The following is a 22,605-nucleotide window of genomic DNA, read 5'->3' as shown; positions in this document are numbered from 1 at the left end:
ACACCCCCTCTTGAACAAGGGGAAACAGATTTCCCAGTGCAGCCAGGAAGCCGGAGTGATGGGCACGGAGCCTGGGGGAGGGAGGAGCAGCCAATTGGATTTCACAGTTTTTGATGGTTTTTGCAGCTAAGAGCTGAGCCGGACAATGGGGATTTGCTAAAAGGGGGCAGCAGCTGGGCAGAGAGGGCAAAATAAACCCAAATGGGCAAGGAGGTGGAGGTGGAGGCAGGACAAGCAATTCAGCCTGGGGAGCATCAGGAAGGGGAGCAGGGAACCTACACCAGGGCCGGTGTGAGAGTTTGCCACAGAAACGTCAGACACCAGGCTTCTGCCGTGAAGCCAGGGGTCCCAGTTGGCTTTGCTCCAGCTCTGCCCCGACCTGGACCCACAAACCCTGACACTGACAGCCTTCTGCGTCCCAGCGTCAGCGCAGAGAGCCGCCTGGTCCCTGGGTTTTGCCTCTGAATGCCCTTCGGAGCCAAACCGCTAGTTCCCAGGCCTGGCCAGCCGGGGCAGAGATCGGCCGGTGGGGAACTGGAGTGGCCGGGGGGGACCGATGGCAGCAGAAGGCTGGAGGGTTTAAGGCATGGGGTGAGGGGGGAGGTTTCCTGGCTGGTTGTTTTGCTGTTAGAGTCCACCCCAGGGAAGGAACTAATTCAACCCAGACTCCCCTCCTCCCAGGCCTGCCCCAGAGACCAGTGCAGAAGGATGCTGCATTTCCTCTCCGTCCTGCCCCCCGTGTCCCCCAGCACAGCCATCCACATGTCCCACGCTAGCCCCAGCCTTCGCTCTGATCTCTGCCCCTGCAGTCTGCCTGCTGCCTTGCCCCCCCTGGGGTCCCCACGCTCTGAAGCCCGGCTGCTGGACCAGGCAGTTCTAAGCCCTCCCTCCCCGAGCTGCCGGTCCGGTCAGGCGGAAGCACAGGGGCTGTTTTAACAAGCCTCGGCTTCTTTGACATAAAAGGCTGCAGCTTACGGGCGCGGCGCAGGACAGAGCCAGCGACGGCAGCAAGCGAAAACATCTGAGCAACGCTGGGGCTCCCAACAAAGCCAGCTGAGCCGGGCTGGGATTAGGCGCTAAGACCCTGCTGTCCAGCACAAAGCGTGGGGTGGGGGTTAAAAGCCAGGGGGGAGGGGGGGCTGGGGCTGCACTTTCAAGCGCTCAGCCTGTATAATACACGGGCCAGTGCACCGCGTCCTTGGTGTCAGCAGAAACCCAGCCTTGCCCTGGTGGTGACAGGGCGCCGCGCTGAGCATCAGAGCCGCTCCGGCCTGGAGGAGGAGGAGGCTGAAGGGCCAGGGGGCTGGGGAAGGGTGGGGGGGGGAAGAGGGTTTGTGGGAAATGGGGGGGTTGGCCGGAGATCCCCAGGGGACTGGAGTGGACTGTTTGCAGGAGAGCAGGGTGGGCTCCCGGGGGACCTGTTGGACAGCACCTGCTGGCCGGGGTGTTTAACAGCGAGGCTTGAGGGGAAGCTAGAGGTGAACAATGACTGGGATGGTGTCAATTATCCCCCCCACCGCCCTGCCCAGCTCCATCCAGGCAGTCTGGCTGGGAGTACCCCCCCTCTCCCCGGCTCCGTGCTAACCCCAGGGAAGGCTGGAGTTCCTCGTGCTGGCTGTGCCATCTCCTGGAAGGAGGCAAAGGGGCAAACACCCTGGGCATGGCTCGGGGGCACCCCTCGTGCTCTGCTGCACGAGGGTCAGGCAGCTTGTCCCGGGAAGATGGAAGGGTTAAATGCAGGTTGGTCTCTTGAGGGGGGTGGGTCCAGGAAGGCCTAGGGTCCCCTCCGTATCCATGGCACCCCTGGGGAAAAGCCGGGCGATGGGTGACGGGGCTGGGACACGGGGGACCCCGAAGGTAGCGGCGTTGTTCCCATGAGGGTTGGCTGACCGCCCGAGTGGCCCTGTCTCCCTTCCCCCACGGGGGGCCCAAGGGACCGTGTGGAGTCCTGCTTTCACTCCCGGCTTTCGCCCCAGCCCCGCAGCAGGGTGACGGGCGAGCCTCCGCGGGCCGAGGAGCTGGCGTCCCTGGGCGCTGGGACGCTGCAGCACAAAGCCCTGCCCGAGGAGTCTAGACAGGCCCCAGGCCGGACTGCAGACCCGCGCCTCGCCGCGGAGCAGGGCTGACAGCACGTCTCTCGCTAGGGACGGGTCAGGGCCGAGGCAGAGGGGCTAAGGGTCCGTCCCCAGGAGAGGGCAAGGCCTCCGCTCTTAAGACATTCCTTGGTGGTCCTCGGGGATCCTCCCAGGGGTGCCAGGCCTCGCTGAGCTCTGTGTAGTCCTGGGAGAGGCTGGCGGCTGGCTGGGGATCCTGCCGGGTCCCTGGGGGGGCAGCGACAGAGGCAGAGCCTCCCGCAGGTGTCTGTGGCTGGGTCCAGATCACAGTCTGGGGTCGTGGCGGGCGGCGGGCTGGCGGGAGGAAGAGCCTCCCCAGGCCGTCCCGGCGGGCTCACTTCCGGCGGCGCATGTCCTCCACGCTGACGCGGCCCCAGACGCCCACCACGAAGGTCTCTATCTCGCACTCGTTGGCGCCCCGGGCGATGCGGAAGTAGCCGTCCTCTCCCCACTGCTTGCCCCAGGAGTTCGCAGCCACCTGCGGGGAGGCAAGCAAAAGACCTCAGCAGCTAAGTCTGAAGTCTCCCTGCCCCTCGACGGCTCCCGTTCTGCTCCTGTGCCAGCCGCAGGCCGGCCAGCCGGGAACCGCTGGGCTGTCCTGGGGAGACCTGCAGCCCAGTCACACGTGCTGAACAAAGCCGCTGGCTCCTGAGCCTTAGCGAGCGTCTAGTGGCCCCGGGACACAGCAAACGGCCCTCCCCACGTGGGAGATCTTCAGCCGTCCTCAAGACGACGGCTAGAGAAGTGACCCCGTGTGGAGGGCCTGTGGCGTGTGGGTGGATGGCACCTCCGCAGTGTCACCGGGACTCACGAAGCTGTGCAATACGGTGAAAATATCCCCCGACGGTAAGAACAGCCAACCCTTGTGGCACTGGCCCCCCATCCACTGCAGTTCAGGACTGTCAAGCTGCCTCTGCCTTTTCGACTGCCCCGTGGCATTCCAACGCCTCCCACCGCTCCCCAACCTAGATGCACAGCCCCTAGCACAGAGGGGCGGCGTTTTCAAGGGCTCTCCATTGCAGACGGTCGGGTTAAGGAAAGGACGCAAGCGGCACTCACCCAGTACTTCTGCCCGTGGGGCGTCCTCTCTTCTCCCCACCTGCGGCAGGAAGGAAAGGAACAGATCATTAGCAGCGTGGTTCTGGGGCGGGAGGGGAGAAGCGCAGACCCAGTGGATCCAGCCCCTTGCCCCTCCGCGCAGCAGAAGCTAGCGGTGCCAAGTTCGGGCACTTTTCTCCCTGGCAAGGGGATGCATTTGATGAGCCAGTGGCTGGAATGCCCTGGGGGTGAAGCCCTGCGTTTCATCTTCAGGGTCAGCTTCCCCAGCCCCTGATCTGGAAGGACCTTTCCTGCATAACTCAGTCTCCATGGCCTGTCCACGACCCCTCTGCTCCCGGGGCACAGCGGGCCCTGACACTTGGATGAGAGGCACCCAGCGCATCTGAGCCCTTAATTTTCATTGGCTCCCAAGCGTGGTTCGACTTGACCCAGCAAACCCCAGGGCAGGGGGTGAAGACTTGATGTCCTGTTAACAATCCCCGGGAGCCCTTGCCTTGTGCCCGGGGGCAAACCAGAGGCGACCCTGCGCGCCAGCCCCAGCGCACACGTGGAGACGGGTTGGCCGTGATTCGGGGCCGTTCGTGCAAGCCGCCGCCCGCCACTCTCCCGTGAGCAGCTGGAGAGCACACGCGGGGGGAAGAGCCTCGCGCCCCTTGTTTGTCTGCCCGGGGCTTGCGCTCAGCTTCGGGTTTTTCCATCACGCCGAGCGGGGCCGTCGCTTGTCCCGAGTGTTTTGCTGCTGGTGTTGGAACAGGTAACCACAGCGACGCTCTGTTTACTGGCAGCGCGCAGATTTAGGTAACAGGCTGGAGAGGTCCCGGGGCCAGGGGTTTGTTTAGCTTTGCTGGTTTCTTGGCTCGTGGAGATGGCACGGAGCCCCCGAGGCCAGGCCTCCCGCCCAAGGACCATGCAGCGGGAGGGACAAGCTGCAGGAACCCAGCCAGGTGGAGCAGCAGTGGGAAGGGGTGAGCCAAGTGCTGAGGGATGCGTGAGCTAGGAATAGTGCAGGCAAGGGCGGGGCAACCTGGTGCCCCTCACTCCCCCCCCCACTGCCCCCTGCTGCTCCAGCCCTGGGCCCTTGAGCAGCTCTGCCATTGCTCTCCTAGGCATAGCTCCCTGCCCACGCCAGGGCCCTTCTCTCTGGACGCCCAGCCCCTGCTATTCCAGTCCTGGGTGCCCCTGCATCCTGTAGCTTAGTCAGTGCCCCGTAATCCCAACCCACAGCTCTCCTGCAAGGCCAGTCCTGCCGCCAGGGGGGCCGACGCCCCAGCGCCTGGCCAATGCTGCCATGCTGCGCTCGGCTCGACCTGCCGAGCCGGATAAGACCCTGCTCGGGGGGGGGGCGGAATAGCAGAGGACGGCACAGGGCAGGTTGGCACAGCTATGCCAGCCTGGGCCCGGCCTCGGCAGCCTCCTGCTCTCATGAGAACTACACCCCCCTCACCCCCCCCCAGCGTGTTTTTCTTAAAGCAAAGGAAACCTATTTGCGAGGGCTGGGCAGGTGGGGAGCCGCTTTGCAGTCCCCCACTCCCAGATTCCCGGGCTCCCAGACATGAGCTGCCTGGTCCTGGGGAGAATGGGCCCCACTGCCCAGCTGCCTCTCTGCCGTCAGAGGAAAAGCTCCCCCCGCTTCCCCCCTCCCCCCCGCCCCAGAGGGGAGTGATCCTGTCTGGCAACAATCGTTCCTCGGGCCTCTGCTTTCCCTGCAGGGCCCCACAGCGCACTTTGGTTCCTCATTCCAGAGACCGCGCCTGGCACGCGTTCAATGCCACTCGCAGGCCAGGCCAGGGCAGCCAGTGAAGAGCCCCGCAGACATCCCCCCGGAGCCCTCCAGAATACACAGTGCCCTGCCCCTTCTGCACACCGCCCAGTGCCTCAGCGTGACACCTCCCCGCAAACACACCCAACCAGCCAGCAGCCTCTCACCAACGCCCCCTCACTCGGGCCGCAGCGCGCACGCCCGCTCGCCTCGCAAACACCTTACCCGCCCCCCCGACGCACCTCGACGCCCCTCCAACCCCAACCGTCGCCCACGCCCTGTTCTCCCTCCGACACCTTCTCCGGCGCCCACGGGACCCTGCCCGACACCGCTGGCGTAGGTGCGTGCGCACGAGAGGCAGCGGCCGGCCCTCCTTACCCTGTGATTTTCACCGAGTGGGTGCCGTGTCGCCGGTGGTGCGCCGGCTTCCCAGCCATCACCGGCGTGTGCCGATAGACACCGCTCTTGTACACGAAGAAATCCTCGTGAACCTCCATGATGGCTGCAGACGGGGAGGAGAGAGAATTGTTACCACCGGGGCGAGGGGACGTCATCTAGGTGGCATAGCCTTGGTCTCAGCAGGCATTAACGCCAATGGGTGGATTTGGCCCATGCTATCCCCTTCAGGCCAGATTTCTTTCCCCAGCAATGCCCTCTCTATCATCTGTCCAGCATGAGCTTCTCTGGTGCCGGTGGCTAGGTGGCCTTGGCGGAGAGAGATTGTGTACACTGCACCTTTAAATTTCCTGGGCCATTTTGAGAGGCGGAGTTAACGCAGCATGCTCGGGCAGAGAGGCACACACTGTGCTCTCCCCCCCAAGCAGGTCTGGCAGTTGTTCTGTGTTGTTTAGTTGCTTATCTAGAAAGTCAGCCAGGCTGAAAATATACGGGTGCCTAGTGCAGATGGGGAGAACACAGCAGGGTTTTCGAGCGGGATTTCTCCCTCCCGCTTGGACTGCCCAGGGAGATTTTTACAAAATTTAGGGTCACGCAAATTAAAAATCCAACCAACGGCAATTTGAGCTCAGTTCCCTGCAGTTAATCATTGAAAAACGGTCCTAGTAACAAGCCGTCCTCAGTGCCAGGGATCATTAATCAGCTTCATTGCGACTTTACTACGCATTGACCGAGCAGAGGAACTTAGCCAATCAAACAGCTTGTTAAATATTAAACAGCATCGCCCTCCCTGTGAAGGGCGCACATGTGCGTGGAGGGGTTGTGCAGGGTGTTTATGAGCCCATTTGGGGGGGTACTGAGATGGCCCTTGGTTTTCAGTCGTTACTGAAAAATGCACGAGGGGAATGGGAGTCGGATGGGGAGGGGGTTCCCTGAGGCAGGGGCTGGATGGGTCCAGCCCAGCCAGCGCATCCCTTACCTTGCACGGGCCCGTTCTCCATCAGCTCCTTCATGATCTCCTTCTCCTGCAAACACAGAGCAGGGCTGGGTCACGAGGCCGGCAGCCCGGGTCCAGCCGGCATTAACCCCTCGGGGGCTGGGCTCCGCGGAGGGCTCGGCCCAACCCCCCCAGCCTGGCCCGGGGCAGGGGCGGGGGCAGCGGCACTTACGTTGGAGGAGAGTCGGTAGGCGGGGGTGGACTGGTAGATGTCGTTGGAGTGGGTCTGGGGGTTTGGGCAGCGCTGGGTGGCCTGTCGCTTCCCTCTCCCCGTGGAGCGACTGTGCATCATGCAGGGCCGGGCTGCCGGGGCGCTGTCCTTCTCCCGGCTGGTGAAGGGGTAGCAGCTGTCCGTCACCACCCTGGCAGGCGGGATGGGGGGCCGGTTACAGAGGGACGTACAGCAGCGCGTGGGGACAGAGCGCCAGCCCCAGCAAGCCCCGCCCACAGGTTGGCCCCCGGCCCCTGGCACGGGCTGATGATGGGATAGGGAGGGCCGGGATGCCCGGTGCAGCTCCAGCATGGATGGACCAGGGCGCTGGCATCTCAGATTAAAGGCGGCCGTGCCGGTGCTTGGGTGGGGTGGGGGGGTGGGGGCATGGATAATTCTCTGGGAAACCTCAGCCTGTTCTTGGGCACGGTGCAGCACGTCCCGCACTCTCACCCCCCCCCCCCCCCCGGTTTCGCCAGCGCCCCTCGATCCCAACCCTGGGCTTCCCTGTCCTGCTCCCACAGCCTGGTCAGGGCCCTTCAATCCCAGCCTCAGCCCCCCTGCTATTCCTGCCCTCCCCACACCCAGCTCCCAGCCGCAGCCCCCCGCTATCCGAGCCCCAAACCCCCCGCCCCCTCCCCCGCTGTCCCGCTCCGGGGCTTCTCCCCCCTGCCCAAAGCTTTGCCAATGCCCTTCAACCCGGCCTAGCCCCGGGGATAATGATGCAGCCATGCCCCACAGGCGGCCCCACTCACCCTCGCCTGCGCAGATACCACCAGGCCCTGTCGATCCGACCCCCACTGCAGCCCTGCTGGTTGCGGGTGTCGCAGGAGATCAGGTTCTGGGGGGACAGGGCGGGCGTCATGTGCCCCATGGAATGGATGGAGATCCGGTCCGAAGCCACCGCTTGGAGGAAACTCACACGGTTAGAAGGCTTTTAAGGCAGCAGCAACAACCGGTCTCCCCTCCCCGGTCCCCAGCCTCACCCCCATGGGCCTGATACGGGGCAGGGAGCAGCTGGCCCTTGGCGCTCAGGACGGGCCAAAGCTGCTGGAGGTTCCAGCTTTGCAAAATCAAGCCAGGGGCCACTGGGAGCCAGGGCCCGTTCCACCCACCAGGCCAATCCAGGGCAGCAACCGGAGGGGGGGCGATAGGGATCCTCCCATAAGCAGGTGAGGATGGCACGAGTGTCACAGCCGCCCCCCTACCCGAGCCCTGGCACCAGGTCTAGCAGCAGAAGCCCCCCTCTCTGCACCTGCCACCCGTCAGCCTCCTGCCAGGGCATGCTGCGGGCGTCCCCACATGACGGGCATCTCACCTGCCGTGGAAAAAGCCCAGGAGCCGGCACAATTGCCCTGGTCGAGGGGCTGGAGGATCATCCCGGGCCACTTGTCAGCTGCATTGAAATGGCTGGGGAGGAGCTCGTTGGTGTCCATGCTCATCTGCAGAAGCAGAGACAGGAAGCCTCAGCAGGGCAAAGTGACTAGGGACACCACGGCCCAGGGCGGCTGGATTTCCAGGCTGCATTCAAGAGAGGAGCCCTTCTAGAAAGGATACCCCATGGCCTCCTCCCCGCTCCCCAGGAGCCTTCGCCCCCTCCCCTCCAAAAGCATCCTGCAGGATCCAAACCTCTCCCAAGCAGGCAATCAACCCCCACCCGCCTGGCAGACAAACTGCAGATGGGCTGGGGGTGAAGGCACTGGGCTGTCTCTCACTGGGTGTGTACAGCACCTAGCACCCGGGGGCCCTGAGCTTGGGTTCTGGCTTCTAGGGCTCCTGTAACAACAACAGGTTTCCTTTAAACCCAGCTGAATTGCAAACGTCTCTGGGTCACCCTCCAGTCACAGGACAAATGGCTGCCTTTCGTTTTGGGATGAATTCAGGTGTCCCTCCTGTGCAACGGTGGCCAGACCCCCTCCCACCCGCCCGCCAGCCGTTCACCGGGGCGGATGCGTTACCGCGCCATCAGGAAGCGTCTCTAAAAATACACAGTCAGGGGAGTGGAGGACGCTGCAGCCTTGGACTGTGGTGCTGCCCTGGGTACGCAGGCCCGGGGCACAGAGGGGAAGCCACGCTGATGTTTGTGCTATATTCTCTCCCGAGTGATCTCGCGCCAGAGGCCAGTGATAGGTGCACTCCAAGAAAAACAAAGCCAGCCCATAACAACAGTGAAGTTCCCCTTCTCCCCAGCCCTTGCGCCTCGTTGATCTCAAGGTTCCCAGCGGGAGCCCGGACTAAAGTGATCCGCTGAGACTGGGGTTGGCTAAGAGCAGCCGCAGTCCAGGCTCCTGAGAAGGGGCTGTGGGAAACAGGACGATTTCAGGGCTCCGGTCTGGGCACATCCGACACCAACTGGGCTTGGATTTTCCTTCCTTCCCTGGTGGGAAGAGGCCCCCCACAGCCGGCAAGGTGGGGAGACACCACGGCGATGGAGACCGTACAGGCTCGCCCCATCCCTGCAGTGCGGCAAGAGGGTACCCAGCCAGCCTGCACCCCTGGGCTCTGACACCAACCTCCACTAGTTCCCTTCAGCGGGAGCAGGGCAGGATGTGGATCAACCACCCCACACGCTTGGCCAGGGTTACGCACAGGAGGCGCTGTTGGGAACGCTGCCCCCACGGTCCTTAATGGAACGTGAGCACGCTGCCTCCCCCTGCCCCGACCTCTGCCACCCCGGCAGGGGCACGAAGGCAAGAGCTGCTCCCCTCCCAGCTGCAGCATCACGTGTCGGGCGGGGGCAGCCCCCGCCTTCGAGTGGACACAGCCCCCGCAACTGGCTCCGACGAGTACAGGGAATCCCCAGGCATGGGAAAGCAGAATGAAGTCAACCCGCCCCACAGCCGGCGGCCTTTCGCCCTGTTCCCACCGCTTCCTGTCCTGGCTTAGCCAAGCCCCACGTCTCAGGTCAAAGAGAAGTTCCAAGAGACAAACAGAAAGGGCAGCATGCGAACAATAGCGCGAGCTGCAATAACGTCCTGTCCCGTCCCGTCCGCTGAAGCCTGGGTTTCCTGCCCACCCCCCTTCCCCACTGGAAAAACACTATCCTGCTCTCCAAGAACGTGCTTGGAAAAGGACGAGCGGGCGCAGCGCCCGTCGCCCTGCCACATGCACCGGCGGGGCGCCCTGCACGGTCAACTGGGCTGCGCCGGATGGGAGCAGAGCCCCCGGGTGACGTTTCGCCTCGGCCCCAGCGATGTCAGCATTGTCCACCGGCAGCCCCTGCCCGCGTGTTTGTTCTAGCAGGAGCCTCTGGGGACAGAATGTGTCCAGGGTAATGCACCGTGCAGCAGGCTGGCTTTGCAGACTCAGCGGCATGGCAGGGGCCTGGGGGCCTGCACGGACCTCGCTTCCGACGGGAAACAAACAAGGGAAGGAAAGGAAAAGGCTGGATCTGCTGAGCTGGGGACGCGTGGCTTTGGATCCCTGCACCAAGGGCTCCTCTGGGGAGACTGCAGCCTGAGAACACGCGCCCATGCCTGCCTGCACCCTGAGCCAGCCTTCAAAGCCGGCCACCGTTACTGGGCAGTGACCGACATGTAGCCCCCCCGCCTCCTGGGTTTTACAGACAGAAGCACAAGATGCCAGTGTGAGTCCCAAGTGCCGCAACCAGGGAAAGGAGCTAAACAGTCCAGAGGCAGAATAGAGGGACGTAGCCCAACCCTCCGCCCTCGCCCTCATCCCAGTCCAGAAAGGCCGGGGCCAGGCGAGACAGACTCACGTGCAGCTCGTTCATGCTCATGACGGTGCTGGGCGGTTTGATGGTTCCCAGCCGGTAGCGGATCCCTTCGTCTAGCGTCATCCCCCAGAAGTGGCTGTAGTTGGCGGCTCTCCAGCTAGCAAGGGATGGGCGTGAGTCCGGTTAGAGAGCAAAGCCCCCCGGCGCGCTCACGATCCCCGGCGCGGAAGGCACTGCTTGGCTCAGTCTGAAGCCCCACACCCCCAGGAGGGTTACTTCGGGGCACAAGGGTGTTCAATACAGAGATGGGCCTGCACCAAAACCCTGGGGTGCTGGGCCCAACAATTGGGCATCTCAGCTGCGGATTCCTCTCCGCCAAGTTCACTGCAGAGCTGCAGTTCAGATCAAGCCCAGGGCTTTGGTTTGGTCCATTACACAGAGATGAAACCGTCTCCACACTGTTCTAGGTACTACAGCATCCCCAGTTTGAATACATTTACCCTCTCCTCGCTCCTGGGAGGCAGGGCGACTGCACAGCTGGGAACAGAGCCACAGAGAGGCTAAGGGGTTGTCCAGGGTCACACTAGTTGTCTACAGCAATGGTCAGCACTGAACCCAGGTGTCTGGCTGGTGCTTGAACCCCGAGTCCATCTGTGCTGTGGGTGCTCAGGGGCGTTTAGCTGCGTGTCGGTTGACAGACACTCGAAGGAGAGATTCCATCCCCCCACCCCGGCCGTGATGCTGCGCCAACGCACTGGGGCACAGGGGCTGTCCCCCATAGCAGAGCTAAATTTTTCAAACAAGAAACGGCCCCTCCTTCCCCCCCAAAAAAAACTTGAGATTTTTTTTTCATGAAAATTTGGTCAATGGTTGGAATTTATCATTTTTTGCAAAAAACAAACAAACCCCCAAAAAACCGGGCTGCCTTTTGGGGCCAGTTCGTGTTGAAAACATCATCGAAACAATTATCGGGATATTTCATTTACCGGCCACCAGGACGGGAGGCGTAGGGCAGAATTTTAAGCCTCACGTGCCCAGCGTAGGCAAAGTCTCTGCGCCTCATTTCCCCCTCTGTAATTACCTCTTCCTTCCTCCTGCCTTCGTGTCTGGCTCTGCTATGTGGACTGTGAGCTCTGCGGGACGGACGCTATCTCTTGCTGTGTGCATGTACAGCACCTAGCACAACAGGGCCAGGATCACAGCTGGGGGCTCTAAGTGCTGCTATGACCCAAACACCGACAGTGAACCTGGCCCAGCATTTTGCAGGTTTCTCAGCACATTGGGCTGTCCCCTGGACCCAGAGTGAACCACCGACACCTCCAACCTTCAGGCTTTTGAAGGCCACGGCAAATGTTCCTCCCCACCCTCCTGGTAAATGGCTCTTACCTATAGTTCCCTCTGTTGATGGCATCAATCATCTCCCCATCGATGAGGCAGGCGTGTTGCTCGCAGTCCCACTGGCCGTTCCCACTGCAGGTGCTGGGAAAGGAAGGAGGTAGGAGAAGGGTCAGTCAGGGAAGCGGGTGCAGCTGGGGAACTGAGGGACAGGGTCCTGCCATCGGCGCGGGACGGAGCCGCTACGCGTCTGCCTGCGCTAGAGATTTGTCGTGTGTGGCCGGGCTCAGTTGTTCCCTCTGGCTCGCTCCCTGGCTGGACACAGAGCCGCCTCAGCCACGTGTTGCCCACGGCACAAGCTGGGGGAGCTGCCCTGGGGAGGCAGCCTACACTGGATCTCCACAGAAGCTGCATCCGTTGTTGCTCAGATAACAGCTCCAGAGCGGCTGCAACTCACCGCTGTGATTCAGCTGGGGAGGTCAACTCCAAAACCTTCCTGCAACCCCCTGGCCCCCCAAGAAACCCTCCCCCCGCAGCTCATCTACATACTCTCCGTGCACAAGCCGGCACTTAATGGGTTGGAGGCTGCCTTCGGAGAAGCAATAACGAGTTTGGACGCTTCCCTGCGCTTTTGGAACCACGGGGGTCTGCAAAACGGGGCCAGAAAGGCCTTGAAATCAGCCCTTTGCATGAGACTGTGACCTGCTCCCCTGTTGGCGTTTGGAACGGCACAGGCGCATGGGAGGAAAACTAATGAGTCTGGAAGTTAGTTAGGCTTTTACAACCATCAATAAACTCCTGGGCTGGGTCCCAGTTTGGGGAAGGGAAGGTTCAGAGCAGCTACTGCTGCCTTGCAATTAGTTTATCAGCCCGTGTTAAACCCACAGAGCCCTAGAGTCTGCACTAAACCTCTACAGAAACCTCGTCAGCCCACGTCTACACTACGGGCACTGCAGCGGCAAAACCACGGTGCCGGGGCTAGGTCAGCCCGCCGTGGAGACGCAGACGGCAGTGACAGGAGGGGTTTCTCCGTCCCTGCAGGGTCTCCCGCCTTCTGAAGATTTAGCAGCCACGTCAAAGGAACCATTCTTCCATTGCCCGGGGGAGAGGTCTGCCCAGCTCCGGCCCCCGGGGTGTGTGAATTTTTCACACCCCTACCCGATGGCGTTACGCCGATATGACTTTCCTGTGCATGCCAGGCCTGAGCTGCGTTAGAAGAGCTGGGGCGGAAAGGAATAGCAGGAACTGCTCAGAGAATTTAAGGCTAGAAGGAACCATCCCGATCCTCTTCTCTGACCTGCACGTTGTGGGCCCCAGAACCTGGCCCACCCACTCCTGCAGTTGGCTGTGGGGGGACCAGGACCCATGGCTGAGTTACGGAAGCCCTCACATTTGCCTGCAAGATGTCAAGTGACAGAGCAGCCCCCACGGCGTCTAGTTCGCACCGGCAAGTGTCCTGTGCCCCACGCTGCAGGGCTGTGTGGGGAGCCCACCATGGGGAGGCTGCAGCTCAGGATCAGGGTGCAGCGCAAGAGCTTTGGAGGGGTGGGGGGGGGCACGAAGCAGACCCCTGAGCCCCCCTCACTCCCACAGGCACCGAATGTCCCTCCCTCCTCCAACAGAACCACCATTCCAGTGCCTCCGATCCCCTGGCACCCGCAGGGAGCTCTCACAAGCCTGCTCCAGCATTAACCCCGCTCCAAGCAATGCTTGGTATTTTCACCGAGAGCCCCGCTGGTTTTTGCTCCTTTTCCAGCCCTTCCTTTTAAGGAGCTGCCAGACACAGCAATCCAAGTATAGACAGAACTGAGCCGGGGCAGCAGCTCCGCAGACACTGGGCCCAGCCCCTGCCAGCATGGGGCTCCCTCTTTAATCCTTCCCCCCCCCCGGGACGCGGGGCAGAAACGGGGCAGGTAGATGGGGAGATCTCGCCCTGCCTTCCTCCCAGCAGGGGACGACTGCCCCTTTGGGGGGCACTGGACGCCCACTGCGCCCCCGCTCCCCCGCTGCCAGGGTCACGCCTCGGGGTGCGCCAGGCAGCCTGGCCGGTCTCGGCGGGCAGCGCTGGGCAGACGTTCCCCTGGGGCGGGGATAGCGACGCCGTCCACCCCACCTCCTGCAGCCCACAGGAGAGGGAGTGGGAGCGCAGCCCGGGTAGGGGAGTGCCCCCCAGCCCCCCGGGCAAAGAAGTGAGGGGGAGAAGAAAGGAGCTTGGGGGTGGGGACTGGTCCCTCCCACCTCGCCCCTCTCCTGGCCAAGCAAGGATCTCTCCCTCCGTCCCACACCTGGCTCCCTGCGCCAGCTGCCTGGACAGGCCCCGGAGCCAGGTGGGTGCCAGACAGGCAGGAGGAGGCTTTCAACAGCCCCATGGAGGTCTGGTGGGGTGGGAGCACTTGCTCCCTCCCCTGCCCCCAGCTGCCCAGGATCAGTGGGGCCTCCAGGGAGCTCTCAGCAACCAGGCGGGGAGGAGAGGGTTTATAAGCTGCTAGAAACCATCAGCAGGTTGAAGGGTAACCAGCCGTCCTGGCCCCAGCGATGACAGGAGATTCCCCCTCTCCATGCCCAGCATCTGTGCCGTGAGAAGGGGGCACAGGAACAACCATGATGACCCTCCCCGGGGGGCCGGAGGGTCGCAATCTCCCTTCTCAGGCCCAGCATTCCTTCTGTGTGTTATAATCCCAGGGGGATCTTCTTCTCCGCCCCCCCTCCCCCCCGCCCCTGCCTGCGATCGCTCCGCCTGCCCTGCGTCCAGGAGGCAACGCAAAAATGCAGAGTTCAAATTCCGCTGCCTCCCGGCTGCTGGCCAAGTCCTTTGCTCCCCCCGCCTTGCTGTTTGGGCTCCGTGCGCTGCACAGCGCTGCCCAGGCTACTGGAGCATCTTGTGATTAGCCCCTGGCGAGAGGATCCGGCCCTGCTGCAATCCACAGCGTCGCCCCCAGCCCGGGGAACTGCCCCGGCGTGTAGACACGGCTTTACTCTCAGGAACCGAATCGACAAGCGGAGCAGAGCGGGCCCTGGCGTGGGGGGAGGGCGGCGGTGCTGGTGTGGAAGTCTTGACAGAAGGTGCTGGATGGACAGCCCGCCGACCGGCTCCTGGGGCGCGCCGCACACGGGGGCCCAGCAGCAGCTCCACAGATGTTCATGCCACTTCCCAGCCGCCAGGCTGCTCTGGGGGCTGGAGCGACCCCGGGCATAAGTTAGAGCAGCCCCAGCAGCTGCTCTTGCTTACGGCAACCATAGGCCGCCTACCGGCTCTTCCTACGGGCCCTGCGATGCTGCTGTGAGGGGGAGGCTGGGCCGGGGAGCAGCCTGGGGCTCCTTATGGATGGAAAAACTCTGTGCCAAAGCAGGGCTGGATCTGCCTGAGGGGTGTGTCAGCACTTGGGGATGGATGGCTAGATAGCTGGGATCACACACGATGCAGGCACAGCTGGAGTCAGAGCTGGATGGGGCACGGCTTATGAAGTCCTCTGTGGGGTCAGGACTGGACGTATTTTGGCAGGAGCAGTGTTCACTCAGCCCCCGAAGACCCAGCCCTGCTGGGAAACACGTCCCCTTTTGCAGGAAATGCAGGATTTGGGAACCTTTGGCCCGTATTAAAGCCCCTGCCCTGAGCAGGGGCTGACCCCCGCCCAGCCCCAGGAGCTTGGGAACCGGCTGGGGAAGAGAGTTTGCTTCCACACTGATTGCATCCCACCCCCGCATTCCTGCTGATAAAATGCCAGCCAGAATCGGCTGTGGAGAGGGACAATTGCAACGGGGGGAGGGGAGCGGAGTATCAAAGGCTGGAGGAATGGGCGGGGGAGGCATTTCCAGAGATGGTCAGCCCATGTCCTCATAGAGCTGTGATCCCCGTACACGCGGCACCCTCCCATTTCAGTTCTAGGCTGCCTGGTCCCAGACATGGGCTGGGCCCGCCGATGAGCTTCCTACCGGCTGACGCACGGTGCTGCTGCTCGGGGCGTTGTCATTAGCAGGCCCAGTTCTGCCCTTTCAAAAGGAACCCGAGTCATCTGACCCAGCTGCTGGCAAACGGCTCACGAGCAGCTCAGGAAACAATTAGCAAAGCCTGACCCCAGCACGAAACCCGGCCATTGGCACGCAGGAGCCGGGGAAGCTGGTGACTCACCAGAGGTTGCAGTTTTCTCTGGAGGTGGCTCCGATTGGGTACTTCTGTCCCCCACGGACACAATCTGAAGAGGAGAGAGGTGGAAAACAGACCTGGTGAGACACTGGCGTGCAAGGACACACACGAGGCTAGTTCGATCACTGCGACCAGAGCCTGGTTCAACTCCCCGTGCGGACAGGGGGGGAAAGCGTTCCATTGGCTTCCAAGGAGCAGGACGGGGACCATAAGCATCACTGGCCAATGCAGAAAGGCTAAGGGAGTCGCCCAGGGTCACACGGGGAGTCTGTGGCAGAGCAGGGAGTGGAGCCCACGTTTCCAGAGTCCCAGGCGCGTGCCCTAACCGCTGGATCACCCTTCCAAACTAATCCCCGGTGAGAACGGTTCTTTCTGTGTTTGCCTTGGAAATATTTGAATCACAGCCAATCTCAGACAGGTTTTCCCCGCCTCCCTGAGCTGTATTGGGGGGGGGGGGGGCACAGCTCTTCGCAGGGCATGAAAGGGTTCAGTTCTGTCTCGGGGAGCAGAAGCCAGGTCCTTCCGACTCCCCTCCGGGGCCAGCAAGGGGTGCAGCGACACAGGTGTTGCTAGGACCCAGCTGAATTGCCCTGCAGCATCTCAACCATGCAGGCCCTTAACTCACCACTTCCCTTGCTGTCTCCCAGCCGCTAGGTGTGACCAGGGCAGCTGTACAAAGTGCAATTAAAGACAAAGCGGAGGGTGGGGGGGCAACTTATCACCCTCTGACTCATTGACTCAGGGCATGTGCCATGGTGCAGTGGCGGCTGTTTGTGCGGTATTGGATTCCCTGCCAGATAAAGTTCAGAAGCGTGTCCAAGGCGTGACACATGCCTGGCACGCCTCTGACGTAAACACGCCCCGGGCTTTTCTGATTGCTCCCCACAGCTCAGTCACCAGGGGGCCAGGCTCTGCTCTCAGCTGCACAGGGTCCAAATCCAGAATTGCGCCACTGGAGACACTCTGGATTCTCCCCAGCGTAACCGATCAGAATCTGCCCCCTGGCTTAGAAGCCAGCTCCCCGCATGCCACTTTGCTTTGGGATCCTCAGACCCCAGCATGGCCACCACAGAGCCCCCTCTCGGGCCAAGCCTCAGGCCCCCCCACCCCTTGGGACGTAGTAAGTAGAGCACAGTGGTTTGTGTCATTACCGTGCGACCCTGCCGCATTCCCAGAGCGTGGCGTTAACAGGCTGAGCTCATGTGAGAGACCAGCTCAGAAAAGACGCCCACGCACGCCACATGGCCTGGAAACATTTCTGACAAAGAAGCCAGTTACAAACGCTTTATTCATATTGATAAGCTGCCTGGTTCCTCAATGGCTTCTTAGAAAGCGGTTTTATTACGTGCATTAGAGGGCGGGAAAGGCAGCCCATCAGATGCCAGCAAGGCGGCGGCACAGTCTGTACGTCAGGGTTAACTGTACAGTGACGCGTGCAGGGCTCTGAACAGCATGAGCGCGAGCGGCAGCGGGTTCTGCTCTCAGCGGAAGGACCTGCTCACCTGACAATTAAAGCTCCCGTTTCCAAGGGTAGGGCTATAACTCACGTCCCTGGCCAAACTCCAGCCCGGCTCGTTATCCTGGAATTGCCCGTGCAATGCCGTAGCCTGCATGATGTTCTCCTTCCCCCCTCCATCCCAACTGGCCGGGCAGCGTTGCTGTGGGGGAGCTGCCAGGCTCCAGCCCAGAACTGGCTGCATTTCAGCCCCGGGCAAAAGGGACCCGTTTATCTAGGCAGGGTCGAATTCTGTTTCCAGTTGCCCCAGGTGACGTTTTGGAGGGAGTCTAACGAAGGCGGAGGTGTTACCTGGCTTTACGCTGGCGTAATGTAGCGTGGAATACGACCCACAGGCTGCACTTTAGCTGACGGGCCCCACGGAATGGTCAGTAGCTAATGTGGGCCAGATTCTGTGTTGGTGTAAGTCACCTGGGCTCCAGTGAAGACGCTGATTTACCCCAGCTGAGGTTCTGACCCTGTGTTCCTAGAGAGGGAACTGGAATGTACTGGGCCAAATCCTGCTCTCAGTTAGCCCCCGGCCAAAGTCAGCCTGGGCATAAGGAAGCCTAACCTCCATGGTCTCCCTCTGCACTGGCATTTGTCCCGGGACAGGGTTTTCCCAGAAGCAGGATCCGGGATCTCCCGTCCAGTCCCAGGAGTCTCCCAGCCCCCAGCATCTCTGGGGTTCCAGAGCTCCAGGAAAAGCGGCTGGCAACTCTCCCCCTGCAGCCCGGAGCCGGAGAAAGGCAGCTCGTGTGTGCGTGTGTGAAGCGCGCACGTTCCCAGCCGCTGTCGGGCGGAGGCCTTGCAGCTGCCAAGGAAATGAGCGTATCTTAAGTAGGATCTGCGGGAAGGGTGATGGCGGGCGAGACGGGCCAGTGGCAGCGTCCGGCAGCAAGGATCCAAAGGCAACCCGCTGCCAAGCAGACCAGCAGGGGGACGGGGAGTTGCCTCCCCGTCTCAGGGGATTTGACCCTGGGGTGTTCCCCTTATGGATGGGGATAGGGGCTGGCTGCCTGGACAGCAGCACAGTGGGCTGGAGAGGGAACAGAGGCCCCGGTGAGCGGAACTGAGCTCTGGGGGTCGCTCTAGGGCAGGGGGACGGAGCTGCGCGTATGAGGGATGGTACTTGCAGTGCCACTGACCCCGTGCGATACCCAGAGGCCCTGGGCGGGCGGGCGGGGGGGCTTCCCCACTTACCTCTGTGCACGGCCAAGGGGGGCGGGATGCCCAGGCAGTACTCCCAGAAGTCAGGGCAACAGTCGGAGACGGTGCGGTTGCAGAAAAGGTCGCAGTAGCAGATGGTATCCAGGTAAGGCACGGTGCAGGCGTCGTCCCGGCCGGGGCAGCAGGCATCATTCCTCTCGCAGTAGGAGCCGCCGGCGTCGCGGATCCCCCGTTCGTGCAAGGCTGGCGCCAGCTCCCTCCGGGTCCGTGTCCTCCGGGCAGAGAGATCCTCTGCCGCCAACAGCCAGAGGGTCGGGAGAATCCACAACAACCTCATCCTTTGGCTGATGTCCCCGGCTCTGCAGCGACCAGGGAGAGAGAGGAGGACGGGACAGGTGTAACGCAAGGTCCAGAGTGGACACGGGCACCTCCGGGCCCGCACCCTCATTCCTAGGGCTGGAGTGAGAGCTCAGAGGGGGGAGATGAACCCCCAGCTCCACCCTGCCATGCTCAAATCTGCCCCGACATTGCCAGCGGGGTTCAGCAGAGAAAGGGTTAATGACAGCAAGTCCCCCAGGGACTTTAGGGTCACCGTGATCTCGTCCCGGGCCCCAGAGCTTCCGAGACTTGCTGTGGGGGCTGGTGACTTGGTGGCTGCCAGGAGATGCTGGAACGGAGCTTTGCCCAGCCCGAGGACGAGATGTAGCTGGGATCTGCCCCCTCATTCCCATTCCGGGGAGGAATAATCCACCTCCTGATCCCCCCACGACCCACCCACCCATCACACAACCTTCCACTTCCCGACTGGCTTCCTCCGAAGTCCCAGCCCCGAGTCCGAGATCTCCTGGGAGGACAGCCGGCCCACACCGCCACCTGCCCCCTGCGCTTGCTTCGAGTCATCAGCGCGGCACAGGTCCACCCCAGCGCTGCCGGGCGACACCACGACCCATTCTGCTCCTTGGGGCAGCCACTGGCTATCCCAGCGAGCACACCTGCAGCCTCGTAGGATGTGGGGCAGGGCTAGCACCAGTGAGTGGGGGGCGGGGGTGAGCGAAGGCAGAGAACCATCCTCACGGGGAGCCGTCAGGGCTCCAGGAACGAACCCCCACAAACCCTCCCGGGGCTAGCGTGAATGGCTCTCCACGAGACAGGTGCACCCCTGCGCCCCAGTGCAGGAGAGCGGGAAACACTGCCCAGCTGCTCGCCCAGTTGGCAGAAGAGACTCTGCTGTGGAAACTCATGGGGTGGGGGGAAGGTATTTAACACATAGCTTCATCCTAAGTACTGTGGGGCAGAGAACAGATTCTCACCCCTCCTTTTTTTTTTTTGCCATGGAAACCACCCAGGAAGACAGTGCTTTCCCAGCAGGAAAGGTGTTGATTCATCAAGTGAAGACAAGCCCATAGCCCACCGAGGGCCCTGCAACTGTGGGCTAGGCTACGCCGAACACGGAGTCCGTTATTTCTGTGACGGTGGAGCTCGACTCACGGTTTCGGATTAAGAGGGTCTCATTTCCACCTAGCTGGAGTCTTTTTTTTTTTTTTTTTTTTTAAAAGCTTCAACCATTAAAAACGAAACGACTCAGAATCAGTCGAATTTAGGCTCCGAAGCCACGTTGCAAATTGTACCCTTCGACTCACTCAAAATATGATGCTCTTGATCTGAAACCAGAGCATCTCCCCCTCCCTCGTTTGCACCAGCATAGCCAAAGGGGTGAATTAAACGGGTTTTGTTCTTTGGGTGGCCCACCCACTCACCAGAAGGGCAAATAATTGGACATGTGAGTGGCTGGGAGCTTATCGCCCCCAAATGCCCAGCCCCAGGGATGTTCCTGCAGCTCTTCCCCTCGCTCCGTTTCCTGCCCAGAAGTTTTATTCGCCTTCCCTCTCAGCACTGCTCGTGGATGGGTCAGAATCTGGCTTTTCTCTCACCGTCTCTGATCAGGGTGGCGTTCCAGACCGCAGGACAGAGCGAATGGGGAGGACTGCAGGGCAGGAATGAGGGGACAGGAGCAGAGTTATGGAGGGGCAGTTAGTCCACGCTGCTCCTAGCTGCAGCCTGCGCTCAATCCCGCCCTCCACTTGGGTAACAACAGCCTTCCCTGGCCTGTCGCTCCCCCACTCAAGGGGGTTGAATGTGCATCTGCGTGGATGCAGTGCTGTGATCTAGGACTTAATGTGATGAGTTGCCAGGTCTCAGCAGCTAATTTAGGCAGCAGGGGTTGAAGGTCAAAAGGCAAGGAAGGAATTTCAATCTTTGCCAGCACCTTTGCTCCCCCGCTCCAAGGTAAGCAAGCTGCCTTCATTTTGTTAGCTTAACCCTCTGACCCAGGTCTGGGGCATCATGGAAACAAGCAGCACAGAGCATAAATCCCGGAGCAGCGACGCTAAAGCAGGCTCATGAAAATGCTTGGAATCTGGTGGCCGGTGGTAATTAAACTCCCATCTGCAGTCGCATTGCTGTGCGACAGTAAAACACCGCCGGCAGGTCACCCAGAGGTGGCTGCATTTCACTGCTGGGCGAGCACTCCCAGGGCAGCATGGCCGGGTGACTCTAACACAACAGTTATGTCCCACCCCAGACGAGGCTGCATTTCAGTGCTGGGTGAAGTCCGCCCTGCAAATGCAGGGCCAAATGCTGATCTCATTTACATTCTTACAACCCCCCTGAAGTCAGTGTGGGGGGTGCTGCATGAGAACAGACTTTGCCCTGATCTGTCAAGTATGGGGTGCGTGCTTGGTGGGAAAGGATGCTTGCAAAAAGGGAAAAATCAGCTCCCCCCAAGAGCTCAGCAAAGAAAAACTAGTGGAATTCTGCTTTCCATCACCAGCCCAGACACACCCTGCCTTCCGGATTTAGCAGCTGGCTGATTGCAGATGTGCTCTGGTCTCCCTGCGACACCTTTATTAAACACACCAGTGGTAAGGAGTGTAGGAGCAACCACAGCCGTCTGGCTCTCCCAGTCCCTCCCAGTAACCTGCCCCCCCCCCCCAACCCTCCCACTACGCACAACCCCCACCGACAGCGCGTCTTCCCAGGAAAATATTTGCAAAGCCTTCCAAAGTTCACCCCAGCGAAGCCACCTGCAGTGCAACGAGCTGGGAACCTAAATCAAAACCGAAGCCAGGTCTGAAAGAAACAAAATCATGTCTCGTCCCCTCCTCTAAATCAGTCACAAATCCATGAAACCGATTCCTTCCCCCCCTCACCCCACTTCTTACAGAAGTCAGCTGCCCATAGCTACAGCAAAACCCACACGAAGGAGGGAAATCCCACTACAGCCCAGCTCCCTGGGAGGAAAGAAGATGATTTTACCTGAAACGTGCCTGCCCCAGCCCAGCAGCGGTCTGGGGTTGCCAGCCAAAGCCCTCTTCGTCCTCCTCCTGTCCTCCCCCTGCAGGACAGAAACTCTTAACACAGAGCAGCTGAGCCACTCCTCCGTGCCTGGCTCGCTCACACACACTGGTGCAAAGGGGCCCAGGCAGACACTCCTTATGTAGCACACGCCTTTCCACCTCCACTCATTAGCTCTCAGCCGGCCTCCCCTGGCTACAGGGGGGAAAGGCTGCACTGGCCACAGAGCGGGCCAGAACGGGACTCCACCTTCCCGGACAACAGCTGAGGCTCCAGGGAGCTCATTGACTGATTTGTGTTCCAAGTCCAGCAGTTTCTTCACCTCGCTGCATCCCAATTAACCCTTGGCAACACAATCACCGGAATGGATGAGGACCACGATTCCTCCAGTCCAGACCCGTCTCTGACAGCGGCACTGCTACGGAGGAAGGCGCAAGAAACCTGCCGGCGTGAGAATCAACACCTTACTTACCCTGCACGTTCACCGAAAGATACGCTCCCGGCTGGCTGCAGTAGCCTGAAATAATGCCCTGGGGAGCGGCCGTGCTGCAGTTTGCTCCTCAGGCCTACTTAGGGTTGGCAGAATTGGACTTTTTTTTTTTAATATATAATTTCGATGGCTCACATAGACATTTATTTTTAAGCATTTCTTCCCCTCCCCCCCCCCCGATTTTTATTGATTTAAATGTTTGTAGTTGTAGGAAATTACGGAGGGGGTCAGATAATTAGCAAATCACATGAAGACTCAAAATGTGAAAGCTTTATAAACCGTTCAGACACAAACCGTCAACATCGCACGTCAAAATATACCGAGGAAATCACCCTAAATCGCCCAGTCCTACCTGGCATTGCTAGTCATTTCCCCACGCCATTTGTAACAAGCCTAGTTCAGAGG

General features: G+C 61.0%; 1 protein-coding gene across 1 annotated transcript; it reads right to left on the bottom strand.

Moving 5' to 3' along the window:
* Positions 1-357: 357 nt before the first annotated feature.
* Positions 358-21,803, bottom strand: TINAGL1 (tubulointerstitial nephritis antigen like 1). Its single transcript, XM_067533755.1, has 12 exons — positions 21,672-21,803; positions 18,390-18,715; positions 15,677-15,740; positions 11,599-11,691; positions 10,255-10,369; positions 7,855-7,978; positions 7,292-7,442; positions 6,498-6,687; positions 6,308-6,353; positions 5,311-5,434; positions 3,174-3,213; positions 358-2,592 (listed from the first exon to the last, which is right to left on the bottom strand). Exons 2-12 carry the CDS (start codon positions 18,691-18,693, stop codon positions 2,449-2,451), a joined length of 1,395 nt encoding a protein of 464 aa, XP_067389856.1. The 5' UTR covers positions 18,694-18,715; positions 21,672-21,803; the 3' UTR covers positions 358-2,448.
* Between the last annotated feature and the right edge of the window lie 802 nt (positions 21,804-22,605).

Source organism: Emydura macquarii, unplaced genomic scaffold, assembly GCF_026122565.2.
Source record: "Emydura macquarii macquarii isolate MOO-44397 ecotype Brisbane River unplaced genomic scaffold, CSIRO-AGI_Emac_v2 contig_3348, whole genome shotgun sequence".
Lineage (NCBI taxonomy): Eukaryota > Metazoa > Chordata > Testudines > Chelidae > Emydura > Emydura macquarii.
The sequence above is the reverse complement of the archived record's forward strand: the minus strand, read 5'-3'. Positions and strand labels throughout refer to the sequence as shown.

Bases quoted from the DNA above. Each gene is read 5' to 3' on its own strand.
- TINAGL1 (XM_067533755.1), bottom strand. From the start codon at position 18,693: ATGAGGTTGTTGTGGATTCTCCCGACCCTCTGGCTGTTGGCGGCAGAG. The intron at 7,443-7,854 runs GTGAGATGCCCG...GTTTCCTCCAAG, and splicing joins CTGGGCTTTTTCCACGGCAG to CGGTGGCTTCGGACCGGATC. The intron at 2,593-3,173 runs GTGAGTGCCGCT...GCCTCCCCGCAG, and splicing joins CCCACGGGCAGAAGTACTGG to GTGGCTGCGAACTCCTGGGG.